The 18,342-nt window shown below is 31.2% G+C and overlaps 1 protein-coding gene across 1 annotated transcript; it reads left to right on the top strand.

Moving 5' to 3' along the window:
* The first annotated feature begins 4,826 nt into the window (after window positions 1–4,826).
* On the top strand, window positions 4,827–10,060 carry LOC18035389 (glucomannan 4-beta-mannosyltransferase 2). The gene is made up of 9 exons (XM_006424285.2): window positions 4,827–5,527; window positions 5,643–5,741; window positions 5,853–6,105; window positions 7,513–7,623; window positions 7,916–8,052; window positions 8,173–8,286; window positions 8,389–8,588; window positions 8,690–8,905; window positions 9,357–10,060. The coding sequence occupies exons 1-9, from the start codon at window positions 5,198–5,200 to the stop codon at window positions 9,508–9,510; spliced, it is 1,614 nt and encodes a 537-aa protein (XP_006424348.1). The 5' UTR covers window positions 4,827–5,197; the 3' UTR covers window positions 9,511–10,060.
* Window positions 10,061–18,342: the final 8,282 nt, after the last annotated feature.

Below are 18,342 nucleotides of genomic sequence, written 5' to 3'. Positions count from 1 at the left end.
AAGAATTATTATGGGATCGAAATATTTTAACAACGTATTATATACAAGTTTTGAATTCAATACATATAACATAATAGATATATGTTTACATTTTTCCACATAATTTATCATTCTTCCATGATTGGGTAATGATCTTTATACTTACTCTTTAAATCTCATATATAAAAAATCAATTTCAAGTGCGGCGGTTCTTATTTTTTTCTTAATGCAGACGCGCGTTAAAACTGTGCGATTTGATAACATATTTGTACTAATTCTATTAAATCGCACGGTTTAATAGTGTATTCTTATGAGAAAAAAAAATGAGGGTATCTGTATTAAAAAATGACTATATACATATATATATATATATATGTAATAAATTAAGTAAATTGAGCTAGTCTAGAATTAAGTGAACAATGACCCCAAAATTGGGCAAAATGACAGACATGAGCCATACATCAAGGAATGGGCATGCTTGTAGGTTAATAAAAAGGTAAAAAGAATAGCTTTCACATTAAAGACACATGCAGACATTACTGAACCAAACCCTTAAAATAAAAATTCATGTCATTAAAGCTCTACACATCACACAAGATTTAGTAACAATTCCAATGGGCTGTATGCCTGTATCCATTACTTTTACCAAATGAAATATTTCTTATTGCAATGCGTACTTGAATGGGTTATTATTATTACGCCATCATCAATTTGTCAAAGAATAATCAGAAAACATATAAAATTTAAATGCTTATCAAATTTTTTTTATTTTATTTAGTACTTACTCTACAAGTCATATTCTTAAAGTAATGCCGCTAGCATTGGTCATACGATTGCATTTTAGGAAAGAATTGAAATTGATAGCTATGCCTCAATCTCAAAAAGAGTAACAATAACAACAATAGTAAAAAATTTGCAAGAGATGACGAAGATGCCATAATGAACAAAATCTCGTCTATTTCTTAATCAACTCTTTTTTATTTACACTTTTTGGTTTGCTATATTAATATTAGATCTGAATCATTTCTTTATTTTTCTTCTCTCATCTATTCTTTATTTTTTAAAATCTTGTGACACATGACTTTAGTTAAATTGTGTGGCTCAAATATTTATTTAAAATAAATTATTATGCTGTATTTTTTTAGTATACTCCCTCAACACTTGAGTGATTCAAACCATCAACCTTAAGGATAAAATAAGTAGGTGTCCACCAACTCAACAAAATAATTGTTAGCCACTACATTCATATTATTTTTTTATTCCTTGAATTTGAAATATTGTTGTGAGTTTAATGTAATTTAAGTAATTAAATTAAAAGAAAATCTGACCGACGGATTTGACAAATATCACGTGTCATTAAATTGTTAGAAATCAAGGATATGTAGGAAAAAGAAAATAGGGGGAGTATCTAATTCTTTTTTGTGTGTAGTATAAAAACTAAAGTAATACCAAAGTTTTGATTGGATTAAATAAAAATGAATGTAAAAAAAAAAAAATTCAGGGCATGTGTTAATTATGCAATAGTGTCGCATCTGTTTTTATCCATATCTGTGATATTACTTAAAACAATAACCCACATAATAAACATCATAAAAAGTATGCACAGAATTGCATTAATGATAGGAATACAAATTTGTTTGTTTACTTCTCATTTTTTTTTAATAATGTTATACATGACTATTACTGATATTATAATTAATATTTACAAACAGATTATATAACTGGGACCTTCTTCGTGGCATATACTCCTCTGAAACGCTGTCCAGATTCTTTAAATCTTGTCAAATATTTAAGAATTATTCACTCCACTCACATTTCGTGAGGGATAGATGAGCTCCACTCAATTATTTAATAATTGAAGGAGGATTGAAATTAACCCCCCATAAACAAAAGTGAATATAAATTTTAAAAAAAATTAATTGGATAAACAAAAGTGAATGTAAATTAAAAAAAAAAATCCAGGGCACATATGCCAATTATGCAATAGTGTCGCATCTGTTTTTATCCATATCTGTGATATTACTTAAAACAATAACCCACATAATAAATATAAAAAAAGGTATGAACAGAATTGCATTAATGATAGGAATACAAACTTGTTTATTTATTTTTCGTTTTTATAAATAATAGAGCTACCTCCTCTTTGAAGATCTTTTTGTGATTTCCTTGTAGAAGAAAAAATTAATAAAATAGAATTTGGAGGAGACAAAGTGTGGCTCACACTGCTCTAGGCTTAAAAACACGCCACATAGTCCCCCCCCCCCCCCCCCCCCCCCCCCATAATTTCTCATTGTAATAGCGATTCTCATGGTTTATACATGCACTTCCTAATTAATTAATCAAACTTCACGTGTCATTGTTTTTCATTTCATAAATAATAAAAGTACTACAAAGTAGTCAAATTTTTGGACTCTAAAACCTCCATAATTAGAATTTGTAGTCGAGTTCATGACTATTAAACGCCTCGTGTAGTGGCATCGCCTGCGGAGTGATTGGATGTAATACAGACAAAAGGCTTGAGAGCTGTTTCATCCGTTGATTATGTTCAGCTTCAGCGTCGCTTCACGAGTATATAAGAAAATGAGAGAATATAGACTCACCACTTTGATCAGTATTTTATTTTTTACGGACTGATTGGGTATGAGCGGAGATTAGTCTGAGTTGTGGTATGAGTTTAAAAGTGTCTCTCACAGTTAGAGCCCACTCAGGACCACCTCGTGGTTCAAACAAAAAAAAAAAAATAAGAAAACATTTAAAATGATTTCTTTTTTTTTTAAAAAAAAAAAACCTTTAAAATGAGTCTTAAAAGGCTAAATTGATGGTTGTTGATAAGGGTTGATGATGTTGGACGGATTGTAAATTCAAAGGTCAATTTGCACAGAACAACTATAGACAGAATTTTAAGTGCCTCTCAAGTGCAGTATTATATTGTCCACCAATTTTGATCTCGCAGTAGACACTTCGTTATCTCATTTTTTTTTTTAATTTTTTTAATCCTGATTTCTCAATAAAAAAGAGTAAAATTTCTCTTAATTTTGAGAACTGAAAATGTATATATATATATATATATATATATATATATATATATATATATATATATATATATTTGAAACAAATTTTTAAACTGGACATCAAATGCAATAATTCATAAATTCGATATAGTGACACGTCTACTAATACGTTCAACTAGTCATTTTCGAGAGAAAAAAAATGAAAAAAAAATGATATAAAATATTCATAATTGCGTGTGTTAACACGATTTCATAATTTGCAGTTTCTCTTACCTTATTAATTAAGAATTAATGCAAAGTCTGTAAATTATAGATCTACCAAAATTGCATGCCCCTTATTTAGGGAAGAAATGTTTATTACGGAAACATCTTATCTCTGGCTTGATTCATTAATGCTTCTTCAATCTTTAATATGGGAAATAATTAATCATGCAAAAGATTTATTTGCCATTATTGGCTTCATTATATTTAAATCTGCTCTTATCCTTGTTTAGAAGAATAATTAATACAAAAATAAACTTTTCTTGTGAATTTAACCATCCAACTACCACTTCACACAACATGAACATTTTTTTTTGTGTCCTCTTCCTTTTCCACTGGTTTACTACCATTCCGTCCCACACCGTGAACCAATTCTTTCTTAATAAATTTAGTCAATTTAGAATCTTTCATTTTCATTTAGCAAATTTATATTAAAAAAAAATCAAAAAATAAAAATAAAATTTAGTTTGCTTTCACAACAAAGAATTATACAGTTATATACAGAGACACAAGTTCAAGTAATCTCGTGATATCCAATGCACATTTTATTTACAATCATATTTTGTATAAAGATTGTCAAGTCACCATTTAAATATGAGAATTTTACATAAGAATAGATGCAACGCAAATTGATTAAGACAAAAGTAATGCTAACAATTTTAAATATTTTTAAAACAATAAAAATGTGTGTATATTTATCCAAACTAGATTTTAAAAAAAAACTATTTTTAAGGTCACATACTACATCATAATATATAACTCAAAATAATATAAATGTAAGTTTTTATCTAGCACAAATGTACCCATCTTTTTAACATTAAGATAGAGTTAAAAGAACAAAAAATATTACGAATAAGAGAGCATGTTTTTTACTTAATTTTTAATTATATTTGTAATTTTTAAAGTCCAGTGTTTTTGTGTGTGTGTATAATTTTTTTTTTTTCAAAGAATAAAGAAGCAAGAAGAATGCTAACAAGGTTTTGCTTTATTGAAAGGTTTATGAGGGAAGTTATGTAACAATTTCTAGCATGATTCTTGCCTCACGTTGAAGGAGAACTCTTTATCTTTAGATCCTATTAACTCCTTCCACATGTGTACTTTTTCAGCTTTTAGGTACAAAGCAGTTAATGGAACAGCCCTGAAAGTGAAAGTCATGTTTTTGGCTTCTTTTACTCTTTTTTTAACATTTTTTTTTTTAATTACAGCACCCCAGATCATAAAATTTTACACATCACATTACTCAATCATAACTTCTCAACCCGCCACCTCATCATTTTTGCACAGAGTTAAAAAAAAAATAAAAATCATTTCAATGGAATCACTTGTCACTTCAGTAACTCTCCGCTGGCCATGTGAGCAGACAGCAGAGCCTTCAACAAACACTTAAGACAGTTGAAAACGGAAGCACAGTTAAATTTACGGGCTTCTGTATTTTTTATTTTTTTAATGGGCACCCAAAAAAAACAAAAAAGGGAATTATTAGTGTTTAAAAAAAGAGAGAGAGAGAGACCAAAGCTGACTATAAAATGACCTCTGTTTTCTCTCTCCATTGTTTATCATCAATTTCTCTTTCTTTCATAAAATCACAACTCTCTCTTCTTTCTTCTTTCTCTCTCTCCATTATGCCTCAATACTGCTCTGTCTCTGCTTCATTTTGGTAGAGAGAAAAAAAAAAAAAAACAGAGCAAGTATTGGCTAAAAGACCAGTAAGTAAAGATCTTTCTGTTCTTCCCTTAACTAGGGGGAAAAAAAATAGAGAAAGAGAGAAAGTCTTTTAATTTGCGTTTTAATTTTTGCCCATTGTGTTCAAGTTTCCATGTAAAAGCCAAGATTTGTTCCAATTCAATCACATTGTGAAAAATTTTCCTTCTTGTTTCTTGTTTTTAAACCAGCATTAGCCAAAAAAATCTCTTTATCGCCTCCCCTGTTTTGCTCTGCTAGAGAAAATGGCTCAAATTTCACCAAAATTTTTCATACCAGAGTCATTCCAAGTGTCAAGAGAGGACATTGCAGGCCAAATTGGTTTGATTTGGGAACTACTCAAAGCCCCATTGATAGTCCCTTTGCTTAAACTCGGCGTCTACATTTGCTTGGCCATGTCACTCATGCTCTTCATGGAAAGGGTTTACATGGGCATTGTTATAATCCTTGTTAAGCTGTTTTGGCCAAAACCTGAGAAGCGTTACAATTGGCAACCTATTGAAGACGATGTCGAATTGGGCAGCTCTAATTTCCCCGTTGTTCTTATTCAAATCCCAATGTTCAATGAAAAAGAGGTCTCAGTCTCACTATTATTCTCACTCTTGTTTAATATGCTCTGTTTTTGTTTTCTCGTGTCTTTCATTTCAGCATCTAATACAAGGTTCTTTGCTCTTTTTTTATTTGTAACAGGTTTACAAAATCTCCATTGGAGCAGCTTGCGGACTCTCTTGGCCGTCCGATCGTCTCGTGATCCAAGTCCTTGACGATTCAACTGACCCTGCCATCAAGGTAGTATACACTACCCCACCCTCCAATAATGTGTAGATATTTTAATTTAGCTCCAGAAAAATTCAACTTTTTCATCATTCCGGTCCAATTTTTATGTGTTCGTGCTTGTAGCAAATGGTGGAGCAAGAGTGCCAAAGATGGGCGGCCAAAGGCATTAACATAAGGTACCAAATCAGAGAGAATCGCACGGGATACAAAGCTGGTGCTCTCAAAGAAGGGCTCAAAAGAAGCTATGTTAAACATTGTGAATACGTGGCCATCTTCGACGCCGATTTCCGGCCGGAGCCCGATTATCTCCGACGTGCCATTCCTTACTTAGTCCAAAACTCTGACATTGCCCTTGTTCAAGCTCGCTGGAGATTCGGTAAGCTAAAATTTAATTTAATGTAAAATTGTGTATTATGTGTTATCACTTATTCCAAAAATACTCGTTAAGAAAGACTCTCTGAATAAAATCTTTTATATTATATTATCATTATTAAGCCCTTAATTACTAATTAGGCACGTTAAATGGCCTCATTATGTTGATCTCAATCTTTCAAAAATGAAGAAAGTGTCGGTGGCGTTTGCCTTGGTTTTCATTTTTGTATTAAAATTAGAAAATATATACACTTTTGTTACGGTTAGTACTGGTAAAATAGTAAATTAGTAATTATTGGTTCAGTTTTCGTCGGCGGATTCGGTTGCAAAACTGCTCGGAGTGAGAAGGGGTCCACTGGAAACCCACCAATCACGGCGTGGGTACCACTATCACCCTTTGTCTCATATTGGACCATCCTGATTGCGACACTTGTCTATCATCTCCGCCGTACGCACGCCACAGCTCACACCCGAACCCACTTCAATTATAAAAAAATAAAAGAGATTAGGAAAACAACTATCCTAGCAAAACCCCACGACAAAAAAATGTGATTAGGTGATGAATTATTATTAATTGATTAAACTTATGGATTTAGACATAATTTTTGATTTAATTGCCTACTAAATCCTATAGATAACTGCCTTAATTTCCCCTTTTTTTTTGCTAATAGAAAATCCGATAAATTTCAGACCTACAGATAAGAGTATAAATTGTTTTTTTAATTTTATTTGCTTTCCTATTTTAGGGTCAGTAGTACTATAATATACTATTTGAAATGACATCAATGACCTAACATTTGGCCCCGAAGTTGGTAATTATGTTCACCGGAGTATTAGATAGCATGGGGTAGTTTTGTCTTTCCACGCAAAAGAACAAGAATGGCTGTTTTGTTCTTGTTATAGGAAGCTATCGGGCACCCGGATTGTACGGATCTTAATTCTTCTGTCAACAGTTGGGTGCAATTACGCATGTGCTAACTTTATGGCGCATTGAAAAATGGAGGGTAAACCTGTCATTTAATACTATGACAATGTGGGACCCAATTGAAGAAAAAGTGTTAAAATGAGCGTAGGAGTTGCTAGTAGCATATGCTGAAACGTGGGGACCACGCTGTAGTTACCGACACTTATTAGATTTACATTTACTTGGATAAAATATAAAAGAAAATAAAAATTGAAAAAATAAAACCAAGTCCGTTACATTTGATAATGAAACTCCCTCGTGCTCCCTTTGACGTGGCAGATTTTTATTTGAGTCACGTGAGGACAAGGAAAGTAAATGGCTCTTTGTGTGTGTGTGTGTATTTTTTGTCACATTGTGGTACATATATTTGCTGTCCAATTTTGTATAACATTTTATATTAATTGGATTTAAATTTTATGTTAATTAAGATGATGTTGGTTTTTGCAGTAAATGCAAATGAATGCTTGTTGACAAGAATGCAAGAGATGTCATTGGATTACCATTTTAAAGTGGAGCAAGAAGTGGGATCAGCAACTCATGCTTTCTTTGGCTTCAATGGTAAGCAGCCAGCTTGCCATCATTATTAATCTCAATTGGGTCAATTTGAACCCCTTTAGTTATCCCGGTAATGCAATGTGTATTGCTCAACTACATCATGATTAATGGATAATCACAATCATGGTTTATGCCTTGTGTTACAATCAAAATAAGCTTGAAAATTTTCGCAATGAATGCTGCAGCACTTAAAGTTCAAACAACTTTACGGCCAACTTCTACTGTCGAAGAAGTTGCTAAATCAACTTTGTGGTCAACTTTATGTTGTAATTTTTGTACAATGAACCAAATGCAGGAACTGCTGGTGTATGGAGAATTGCTGCTATCAATGAGGCAGGTGGCTGGAAGGATCGAACTACAGTGGAGGACATGGACCTTGCTGTTCGAGCTAGTCTCAAGGGATGGAAATTTGTGTACCTCGGTGATCTCCAGGTATGCTTAAAGCTTCCAATATGTACACGTACATTACACATTATGTGTATATTTTGCCATTGCTTTATTTCATTTTTATCCACCTTAGTTACTTAATTTAACAATTATGCTTTTTAACAGGTGAAAAGTGAACTTCCTAGTACTTTCAAAGCTTTCCGATTCCAGCAGCACCGATGGTCTTGTGGTCCTGCCAATTTATTCAGGAAAATGGTGATGGAGATTATTAGAAATAAGGTTAGTCAGTTCAACATGTAAATATATGATTTTGCTATTTTTTTTAATAAAGTTTCAAATACTCTTAACATTGTTCTGTTCTGTTTTGATATTCTGCTGCAGAAAGTTAAATTCTGGAAGAAAGTTTATGTTATCTACAGTTTCTTCTTTGTCCGGAAGATAATTGCCCATATGGTCACATTTTCCTTCTATTGCGTCGTGCTTCCGCTAACCATTCTGGTTCCTGAAGTTCAAGTTCCAATCTGGGGAGCTGTTTATATTCCTTCCATAATCACCATTCTAAACTCAGTTGGAACTCCAAGGTCTGTTTTGCCAATCAATGGTTATTTCAATTTATTATCTTCTTCCAATTATACAATAATTGTGTATTAACAAATAATTTCTTATGTTATTACACCTTCAGGTCTATTCACCTATTGTTTTACTGGATTCTTTTTGAGAATGTGATGTCTTTGCATCGAACCAAGGCCACATTTATTGGTCTGCTCGAAGCTGGAAGGGCCAATGAATGGGTTGTCACCGAAAAACTTGGAGATGCTCTCAAGAATAAGGCAGCTGATGCGAAGAACAAAACAAATACCAAAGCTCCCAAAAAACCTAAAATCAAATTTGCTGAGAGGTAAGACTTCATTTTTATATTCACTATTCATATTATTTGCATAATGACAAAATAGCCACACATCCAATTTCTCATGTTATTGTATTATATTTGCTAGTTTAACCAAATCCCACAAGCCCTTTAAATAAATAATGAATTGGTGTAGTTATGCATCCTCTATCATAGTCGTTGAGATTCTTTGAAGCTTTATATTAAATATTAGAAGCAACAAAGGGCCAGATGTTATAACTGATTCAGATTTCTTTGTTCTTTCAGTTGCTTGTAGACAAGTTTCCTGCCCCTACCTAATCCATATAATTATTAAAGTTGCATAGTCAAGGATTTATATTGTGGATACCAAGATGATATTTTATTCTAATAGAAGACCACTTTTTTCCTTTTTAATGGCTTAAATGATTTTTCAACCTTCCTGCATCTAACTTTATCCATTCACATGCATTTTCATTGACAGAATGCATACTTTGGAGCTGGGATTTGGAGTGTTCCTCTTCTTCTGCGGATGCTATGATTTTGTCCATGGGAAGAACAATTACTTCATATACCTCTTCCTCCAAACAATTACCTTCTTGATCGCAGGATTTGGCTACATTGGCACCATTGTCTAATGCTAGCATCCCTAAGTTACATAGATATAACACCGGCACAAGCCTCTCTGAGTTTGTCATGCCATTTTCATTCAAATATATAAATAGATATAAGTCAGGTTCTGCGAGCAACATTAGACTGCAATTCTTACATTTCCAGCTGGTTCAAACAAAAATAGGTCATTCAACAAGCTTGGCACACAAGTCATCACTCAAGTGAAACCAAGAAGTAACCGAAGGAAAAAAAAAAAAAAACATAAAGCATTTGGTTTAGGCAAAAAGGAGGGATGATAATGTTATTTTATTTGAATAGATTGCTTGTAATTGTGAGAGTTTGTTCTTTTTTTTCACTTTGGCATTTTTCCCTTTTCCCCCCCTTGGGTTCCCCATTGTTTAGTTTCCTTAGTTTTGAGGACAATAAGTTATGGATTGAAGGGTGAACTTGTAATCAAGTTTAATTTATCAATTTCCAATTTTTATGTTCTTCTTTGTCCTAGATTCTGATATCTTCATGAGTATAAGCTGAATGAGATTGAAGGGATTTACTGACTGTTAAAAGAAAATTCATTGTAGACCCTTTTTACTGAAAATCTATCTTCATTATTCCAAGTTTAATGACAACTGCTTCATTATTCATGTGACATTCAACTACTCTAGACTTTTCATCAATAAAATAAGCTCATTACTTTTTGTCTTTAATTGGCTATATACTAAGCAAAACATAATCATAACCATTGTCCTTAAAAGGAAGATCATTGTATGCTTAACTCTCATCATTCTTGGTCTTTTCTATTACAATTTCATGTTAACTTTGGACATAAGGGAACATCTTCATGTTTCCTTTTCATGCTCTGTCCCTATCATTTTATAGACTGTGATATGAACTATGCTTTGGCATTTTGTCATTTCCATCCAATCTGGAGTCCTAGCTTACTGCTGTTTGTGTCATTTGTTCTTACTTTTTCGTCGTTACAAAGTAATTGCATGCTTCTATTTTAAAGATTTTTTTAACTTCCAGAAGGTTATATTTAATGATGGTTCCTTCAAGTAGAAGTGTCATTATCTGTCTAAAACTTTTTCTATTACCCTAAACAAATGAGAAACGGAAAGAGAGACATAGGCAACAATGTATTACAATCTCCAATGGGGGAAACAGTACATATTATATAGGGTGCAATTATTTTGCTTGATTGCTATGGGAAGGACAAGAAATTTTTTAACTTTATTTTAATGCAAATGTCCATAGATTATGGAAACTTTCCAATCAAGTTAGGCTAGTTACCAAAAAAAAAAAAAAAAAGAGCAGAAACAGTGGGCTCATATAAAAAACTATTGGCCACTCATCGTGGAGGGAATGAGTTTGAGTCCATTCGTTATTCATCTTTCTTTTTAAAATATTTATTTGAAAGCGTGGGATAGATCTTATTTGTATTGTGTATATATTTCTGAGGTATACTCAATAAACTCTTGATTAAAATTTCAGTAGATGGTATTACAAGTTAAAAGGAAAGTCGGTAGCTACTGTGCATACTGTGCCTTTTGTTTGTGCTCTCTTTCTTTTGGTTCTCAAAGGCACATGCCTGCAGTGACCTACTGAAAAATAGAAAACTGAAGGTATAAAATTGGGCAAAATGAAGATGGATGCACGTTAGCAAAACAAAAAAAGAAAAAGAAAAGAATGCATTGTACATCTTTGACAAGCTGGCCTTGTTTACCACAAAGCATGAACCATGATCAGTCTTTCCATGGCAATAATGTTCATGAGAACCCACCGACGGGTGGCGCTGGCCTGGCCCTCTCCATTTATGCACGTTTCAGTTTTTCAGAAGACTTGTAACCATAAACCAAGTTGCTGCTATCAAAAAAACAGAAAATGAAAAAGTTATGAATAAAAAACACGGAAACCAATCTTGCCAGGTTGTATAAATGCACCTTTCCAATAATGATAGGAAAAATTTTATGCTTGATTGAGACAAGCAGAGCAGAGCCTGCATTGTGCTGCACCCACTCCTCAAGCAACCCTAACAGGAACCCCAATTCTTAAGCAGATTTTTTCATATGTGCATGGAATGAAAAAAATTAGCTGGCCAAAGCACGGATAATCTAATTGGATGGGGTTAAAGTCACCCATGTGTATAAAATCCCTTTTTTTTTTAATACGTATTTGGAATTAAATTTAATATTACGCAACTTTATAGACAGTGTCATCACATAATTGACCTAAAAAAGTTCAATATGTTATTTATTGTAAATATGAGTAAATTTTTTAATAAATCTTGATTTATACGGACCAAATCTCCTTTCTAGTTCCATTTCATATTACTAGAAAACTTGACATTGGATTATTTTAAGCTGGGATTATGATTTTTATAAGGGTTAGATTATTAAAAATGGACTTTGTACATTGAAAGGATAGGACTGACAGAAAAGTTACAACTAATCTTGTAAGACAATGTTCTAGGTTTTTTTTTTAAACATGATATTTTTGAGCATTTAGGGTTACTTAACTAACCAATAAAAAAAAACTCAAAAGTAAACATTTGTATAGGGATGGCAAAAATCCCCACGGGGACGGGTATCCTCGGGGATTTTCCCCATTCGGGGAGGGTATGTGGATAATTTCATACCCAATTTCTTATTCGGGGAAGGGACGGGGAAATTTTTTTACCCAATTTCTTATTCAGGGAGAGGACGGGGATGAGGTGGAATCCCCATTCCCTACCCATTTCCCCATTTTAATTTTTAATTTTATTTTAATTTTTTAAAATTACTAGTAAATAAATAATAAAATTTAAATTATAAAATTGTAAATATTGGTAAAAATAAAAAATATCAAAATATTTATCTTATTAAACTTTTAGGCCTAATTAACTAATTAAAGTCTTAAATTTTTATTTAGGACATTAAAAAGACCGAGTAGATTCTATTAGCCCAAAATTTTTTAATTTTAATATTCTTTAAATATTTTAAACTTAAATCTATTTTTTATTTATTTTTAGATATTATAATTGCCCACAGCGAATCATAATTTTAATATCTAATTTAATCTAATCTAATATTTGCTCTTGATTTGCTCCGATTTAACTATTGTGTTGTAAAGGGAATAGTCCACATTTATAAAGTGTCCACGTCACCATTGAAAAAGTTAATTTTGAATCTAAATTCGATTTTATTTGTAACAATTTTGTATTAGACTATTAATTTGTTCATGATAGTTGGTAAAAGAAGTTTGTATCCCTTGCATGCTGCGTTACTTACTAATTTAATGTATGTGACTTTTGTAATGGATATTAATGTAAGATATATTTCGAACTTTACTTTTATTTGAATTTTTTATTTTAATATGATTAACTCAAAATCGAAAACAAAAAAAAATATATTAGTTATTCGGGGATCGGGGACCTTCGGGGATCCCCTGTTATTATTCGGGGAGGAGATGATGATTCTCTCAAGTAGTTCTGACGGGGACGGGGAGGGGACGGAGACATACGCAAAATATCGGGGATGGGTACAGAGAGATTCGTCCCCTCCCCATTGCCATCCCTACATTTGTACTTAAACCTTCATTTAAACTTTAGGGACAATGAGCATGCGAGGTTGCTTGATTCTTGAATGTTAGTATGTTAACAATATTAAAATCCCGAAAGTGGTGATGCTTCTGGTCGTCGGTCCACACTTTTAATCTGCAGAGTCTGCCACAGCCATATTGATTTCTGCCAAGAGGCACATGCAGTGTGTCATGAGAGGCCTTTCCTTTGGCATATTGTCTTTGTTTCTTTAACCACATGATGCAGATAGTAACGTGGGGTTCATTTGAACCAAGCACGCACAATTTTCTGCCGCGTAATTTGGGGAAATTTCGCCTGCACTTTGCTTGCTCCTCCTATCTGACAAGTGAGCAATTCCAGGCTAGATTTTTCAAACAGTTATTATGTGCAATACATCGATTAGGAGTATGTTTATAATTGCTTTGTTTTTGGGTGAGATATGTGAACTGCAACATAATTATAGCTTTATTTGGTATCGTGGTGCTGAAAAAAAATTTATAATTATTAAATAAAGTTAATAATATATATTACTAAATAATATTTTTAGATAATAAACATATTATAATTTTTTTGTCATATAAGTGGTATATCAAATGAACATACCTTTCAAGTATAATAATTAGTATTTATTAAATATTTTAATGCTATAGTTTTTATTCAACAAATTGCTGAACCTCAATATTGAATAGGGCTTAAGTTTCTTTTGGAGTTCTGATAGATTTTTTAGTAACATAATCAGATATTAAATAATAATTTGGTGAAAGAGATATTTTATGTATCTAAATAATTGATTGATAAAATTGTAAATATGATACTTTATGAAAATTTTAAAATATTGAATAGTGAATACGTTTGAAATTCTTAAAATTTCCCTTTCACATCTGAAAGCCAAGGTCAATTTTGTCTATTAAATCATTAATCTCTGTGGAAAAACTTTTAGAGTGCTGACTTCATTGTCCTCTTTTTTTTTTTTTTTAAATATTGTCCTCGTTAATTGATGGGGAGAATTAAAACATCCGACCACTTCATTTTCTGGATAATTGATTGAAAAAGGCAACCCTTAACTGTGGTTGATATCACAAAATTAAGCTTAAATGGAACAAAAATATGTCCGTTGCAATTTTTTTTTACTATAAAATAGATTTTGTAGATTTTTTTGACTATATAAGCCCGTACGTCAACAAATTATTAACGTATATTATTTTTTCCGAACTATAAAAAGGAATACATTGATTCTCTTATCAATTTTTTTAATAACAAAAATAATAAAAAATTTAATAAGAAAATAAGTATTTTTTGATTTTTTTAATATTTTTTAATAATTCTTAGATTTTTATTTTACCATACATAATCTTTTCCATTGTCTACATGTTTTCGATAGAGATATACGTCATGTCATGATTCATATATTTTTCACGTCACAAATTTACATAATCTAAATTGATAATCACTAGGGGTTTGGTCAGTTAAAACCGAATGGTTAAGAAACTATGAACATATCGATTTTTTATTTCGAATTGACTAAACTAAAAACCGATTGGTTCAGTGTTAAAATTAAAAAAAAAATCTCAATATTTATACACATAATAATTTTTCTCTTAGTATTTTTCATAAAACATGAATGAGTAGTGATTATAATTGAATTGGATTAAAAAAAATCAAGTTTAGATTAAAAAAAGTATAAAAATTTCACTACTTTATTAAAAAAATTTAAATTTCATGAACCAAATCATATAAAATTGAATCACCAAACGGAACTTAGAAATCAAACCGAATTGAACCAAAATAACTTGGTTCGATTCCTAAGTTCGGTTCACAAATCGAACTGATCAGTCCATTTCGGTTCAATTTTTGGGCAAGATTGAATCTGATCGGTTTATGCCCACCCCTAAATTAATCACCGTGATGGGTAAATTAATGCTTTTGCTTTTTCTATGATGGATAAATTTTTCCTAGTAGTTCTTAAAGTTTGGGCTAATTATTCAGTTAGTCCATAAGAAATAAATAAAAAAAGAGTATATGAACTACAAAATATCGATAAAAATATATGAATTATTGTGAATTATGCATTTTGCGTCACAATTTTTTTTTTAATATATATATGCACAGCATGTCACACTTTTGTTTTTGTTTTTTTGAAGGGAACATGCCGTATTAAATTTCTTCATAAATCCTTGTGCATTAATTTTTTAAGAAAATGGCAAAAAAATCTAACAGTAATACAATGATAATAAAAATAACTATAAAAATTATATAGTATTATTTTTTAATTAATTTTTTACTTAATACTATAAAACCATATAATTTTACATTTTTTTTGTTACCATTAAATCAAACCCTTCAATTCAAATATCATCACTCAATTTTTAGAACAGTTATTAGTTTGGCATTTTGTAATGCCCTGGCGGCTCTTATTCTTTGTAGATTTTCGTTGAAGCCGAACGAAGCATATATAATTCGAGGGCTGATTTGACAGATTACTGCCCCATTTGTTGGGCTATATGATCAGGTCTGAACGGCAACACATATGGACCAATTATTTTCTTATCTATAATATTTTGTACACAAGCTGCCACGCACTTTGCTTTTTATTTATTTTTTTTTTTTACCTCACTGTGGATAACTCGTTTGCATGCGTGGCTTCTAATTAATTTGGCTTAACATCATGCCTTCACTGCTTAATTGAATTCATCTTAATTAATTTCTCTTGGCTTATTATACCAAATTTCTAGTTGACCTGAAATCTAATTTAGTGCATATGATTTTCATCTCAATTGATGTATGACAAAGGACGTGACAAAATTTTCATATTTCATATAACTATTTATCACGTAATATTCTACAATGAATTTCTACATGTAATGGAATGATGGACCCGCAACTTCCAATTCAATCGCGCAATCTTTATGCCATTTCATGCTAATTTCTCTTATTGTGAAGATTGAAATCTTAATAGAAGATTGCTTTTTTCCTCTCTCTCTCTTCTATTTTTTTACGGTAGTTTAGAAGCCTATCAAAATTGTTAAGAAGTAGAGATAGGGATTGAAAATCCCTAGTTTGAAAATCCGTAGTTGCAAGGCAACATTCAAGTCCACAAAAGAGACATAGTGATCAGCTCATGTATTCTTTATTAAAGCATTAAGATTGTGAAATGAATGGAGGAAGTTGGCCAAACTCTGAATTGAAAACTATTGAACCGCCGAAAATAAAGTCCCTTATTAGTGCTCTAACATTAGTAACAAACGTTACTGATAGCAAAAATATTATAAGTTTTTTTTTCATATAAATAGTAAATCAAATCAATAAAATTTATAAATTACATGAATTAGTATTTATTAAATATTTTAGTATTATAATTTTTCTCTACAATTACTTAACCTCGATACTAAACAGTATGTGATTTTTTTTTTTTTTGAGTTCTTGATATATTTTTTTTTATATTCTAAATATTAGTAAAATAATCAAATATTAAATAATAGTTTGGTGAAAGAGATATTGAAAGCATCTTTTGATATCATGTGTCTCTCACATGCTTGTGGGAACAAACAGACGGAAGACAATTATTTGAGGGAGTATAATTGGTTCGTTGAGCTGTCTTCTCAGATTTTGTTTTTGAGCCACCAATTAATTTTGGAATTATATGCATCTTTGTTGTTGTTTTCTTTTTCTAGCTTTCGTTCTTACTTAAAGACCCATCAAATCTAACGTTGATGCATCGGGTTCTCTCTCTCACTGCCCGTATTCTGGGAACCCAAAGGCCCCATGCTTCTTAAACATGGAGTATTCCCAATCTCATCATCCTTTGTTTTGTAATACTCCACACAGAATCTTGATTCTATTATTTCTATGATTTCATAGTTAGGGTTCTGTTAGAACCATAATCAGATAACTTTCGATATAGCACAGCTCTTACAATTGAGCTCATAATAGATTTAATTTACTTTAATGTAATTTTAATGGAAATGAACTTACACCATGCACTTGGGGAATCATATCCAAGTCGTGAAAGAATTTTAGAATATATAGGAAATAATACAATTAGTGAATCCACATATGCCTTGTATAATTAAATTTAATTTTTTAAAATAAATGCACACATATTATAATATTATTTATTTGTTGTATGACTGACGTATCACTTCTGCTATATTTTAGAATTTCTTCGGTAAGGGAAACAAACCATAAGCCAATGATGTTAAGTATTATTGCATCTTAAATTGAGCGCTAGGGAGTCTCAAGCTTGAATCAGGCTATTGCAAGATCTAAATGGGTTAGCTCGTGTAAGAAATAAGAATATAATGATGCTTACAATAAGATGAAGATCTTTTTTTTTGCCACTAAAAATATATAAATAATAACATATTAGAAAATAAGATTATAGAATTTTTCATATAAAAAATAACGAAGCATTCATTAACTAGGATAGCTTAATAGCTAGTTCCATGATTTATAAAAATTTCACAGAATTTCATTCCCAAATACGCACGCACTCCAGATAAACAGATGAACTGCAAGTTAAGGGTTTGTGGGCTTAGGCCTCATTTATCACTTTTATTGGGCTTTAATCAGAACAAAGCTTAAAATAATTATGATTTATTTAATATAATTTCAGAAATAATAATATAGATAAAATTATATTAAAATTTATTCATAAATTTGATTTGAATATTTCATAGTTGTTAATAATAATATAACTTTATAAAAAATCTTATGATTTGGACAGAGGTTTAATTTGATAGATTAAAATAATTAGTCATAAGGATATTTCAGGGTCTCATAAAAATCAAGCCACTGTTATATGGCAGAAGGTTCTCAAAATATTCTCTCAATTGAAACTTTTTTCACACTACCCTTGATGCCCTCAACTCACCTATTTATAGGGCAAGCCAAGCCCAAAATATTAAATTTGGTTGGCTTTAAAAAAATAATTTATTTTGTGTTTATCAAAATTGGTGTGCTTAAAAATAATAATAATTTGATAAAATCAAATTATTTTAATATAAATAATTTTCTTTGTTGAAATTGGTTGGCAGTATTTTATTGCCACCATTTGACCATGTTTAGGCTGTAAGAATAGGTACTGCCTCTAAATGTCTTGAACAACTACTCTTACTAAATTACACATTTTCTTTACATGTTTCTATCCAACAATGGCTGGCGCGAACTCTGAAAATCATGTAACACATCTTGTACTTGATCCTTATGTGTTGAATTGAGTTATTTTCCCTAATATCAATTTTTAGGTAATAACAATCCCATTATCAAACTCCTACTGTTAGTTGATTTATAATGTAGGTGAATGCTC

The sequence above is a fragment of the Citrus clementina genome, unplaced genomic scaffold, assembly GCF_000493195.1.
Source record: "Citrus clementina cultivar Clemenules unplaced genomic scaffold, Citrus_clementina_v1.0 scaffold_8, whole genome shotgun sequence".
Lineage (NCBI taxonomy): Eukaryota > Viridiplantae > Streptophyta > Magnoliopsida > Sapindales > Rutaceae > Citrus > Citrus x clementina.
Note: the sequence above shows the minus strand (reverse complement) of the source record. Positions and strands in the feature narration are given on the sequence as shown.

Bases quoted from the DNA above. Each gene is read 5' to 3' on its own strand.
- LOC18035389 (XM_006424285.2), top strand. From the start codon at position 5,198: ATGGCTCAAATTTCACCAAAATTTTTCATACCAGAGTCATTCCAAGTG. The intron at 5,742-5,852 runs GTAGTATACACT...TCGTGCTTGTAG, and splicing joins CAACTGACCCTGCCATCAAG to CAAATGGTGGAGCAAGAGTG. The intron at 6,106-7,512 runs GTAAGCTAAAAT...TGGTTTTTGCAG, and splicing joins TCAAGCTCGCTGGAGATTCG to TAAATGCAAATGAATGCTTG.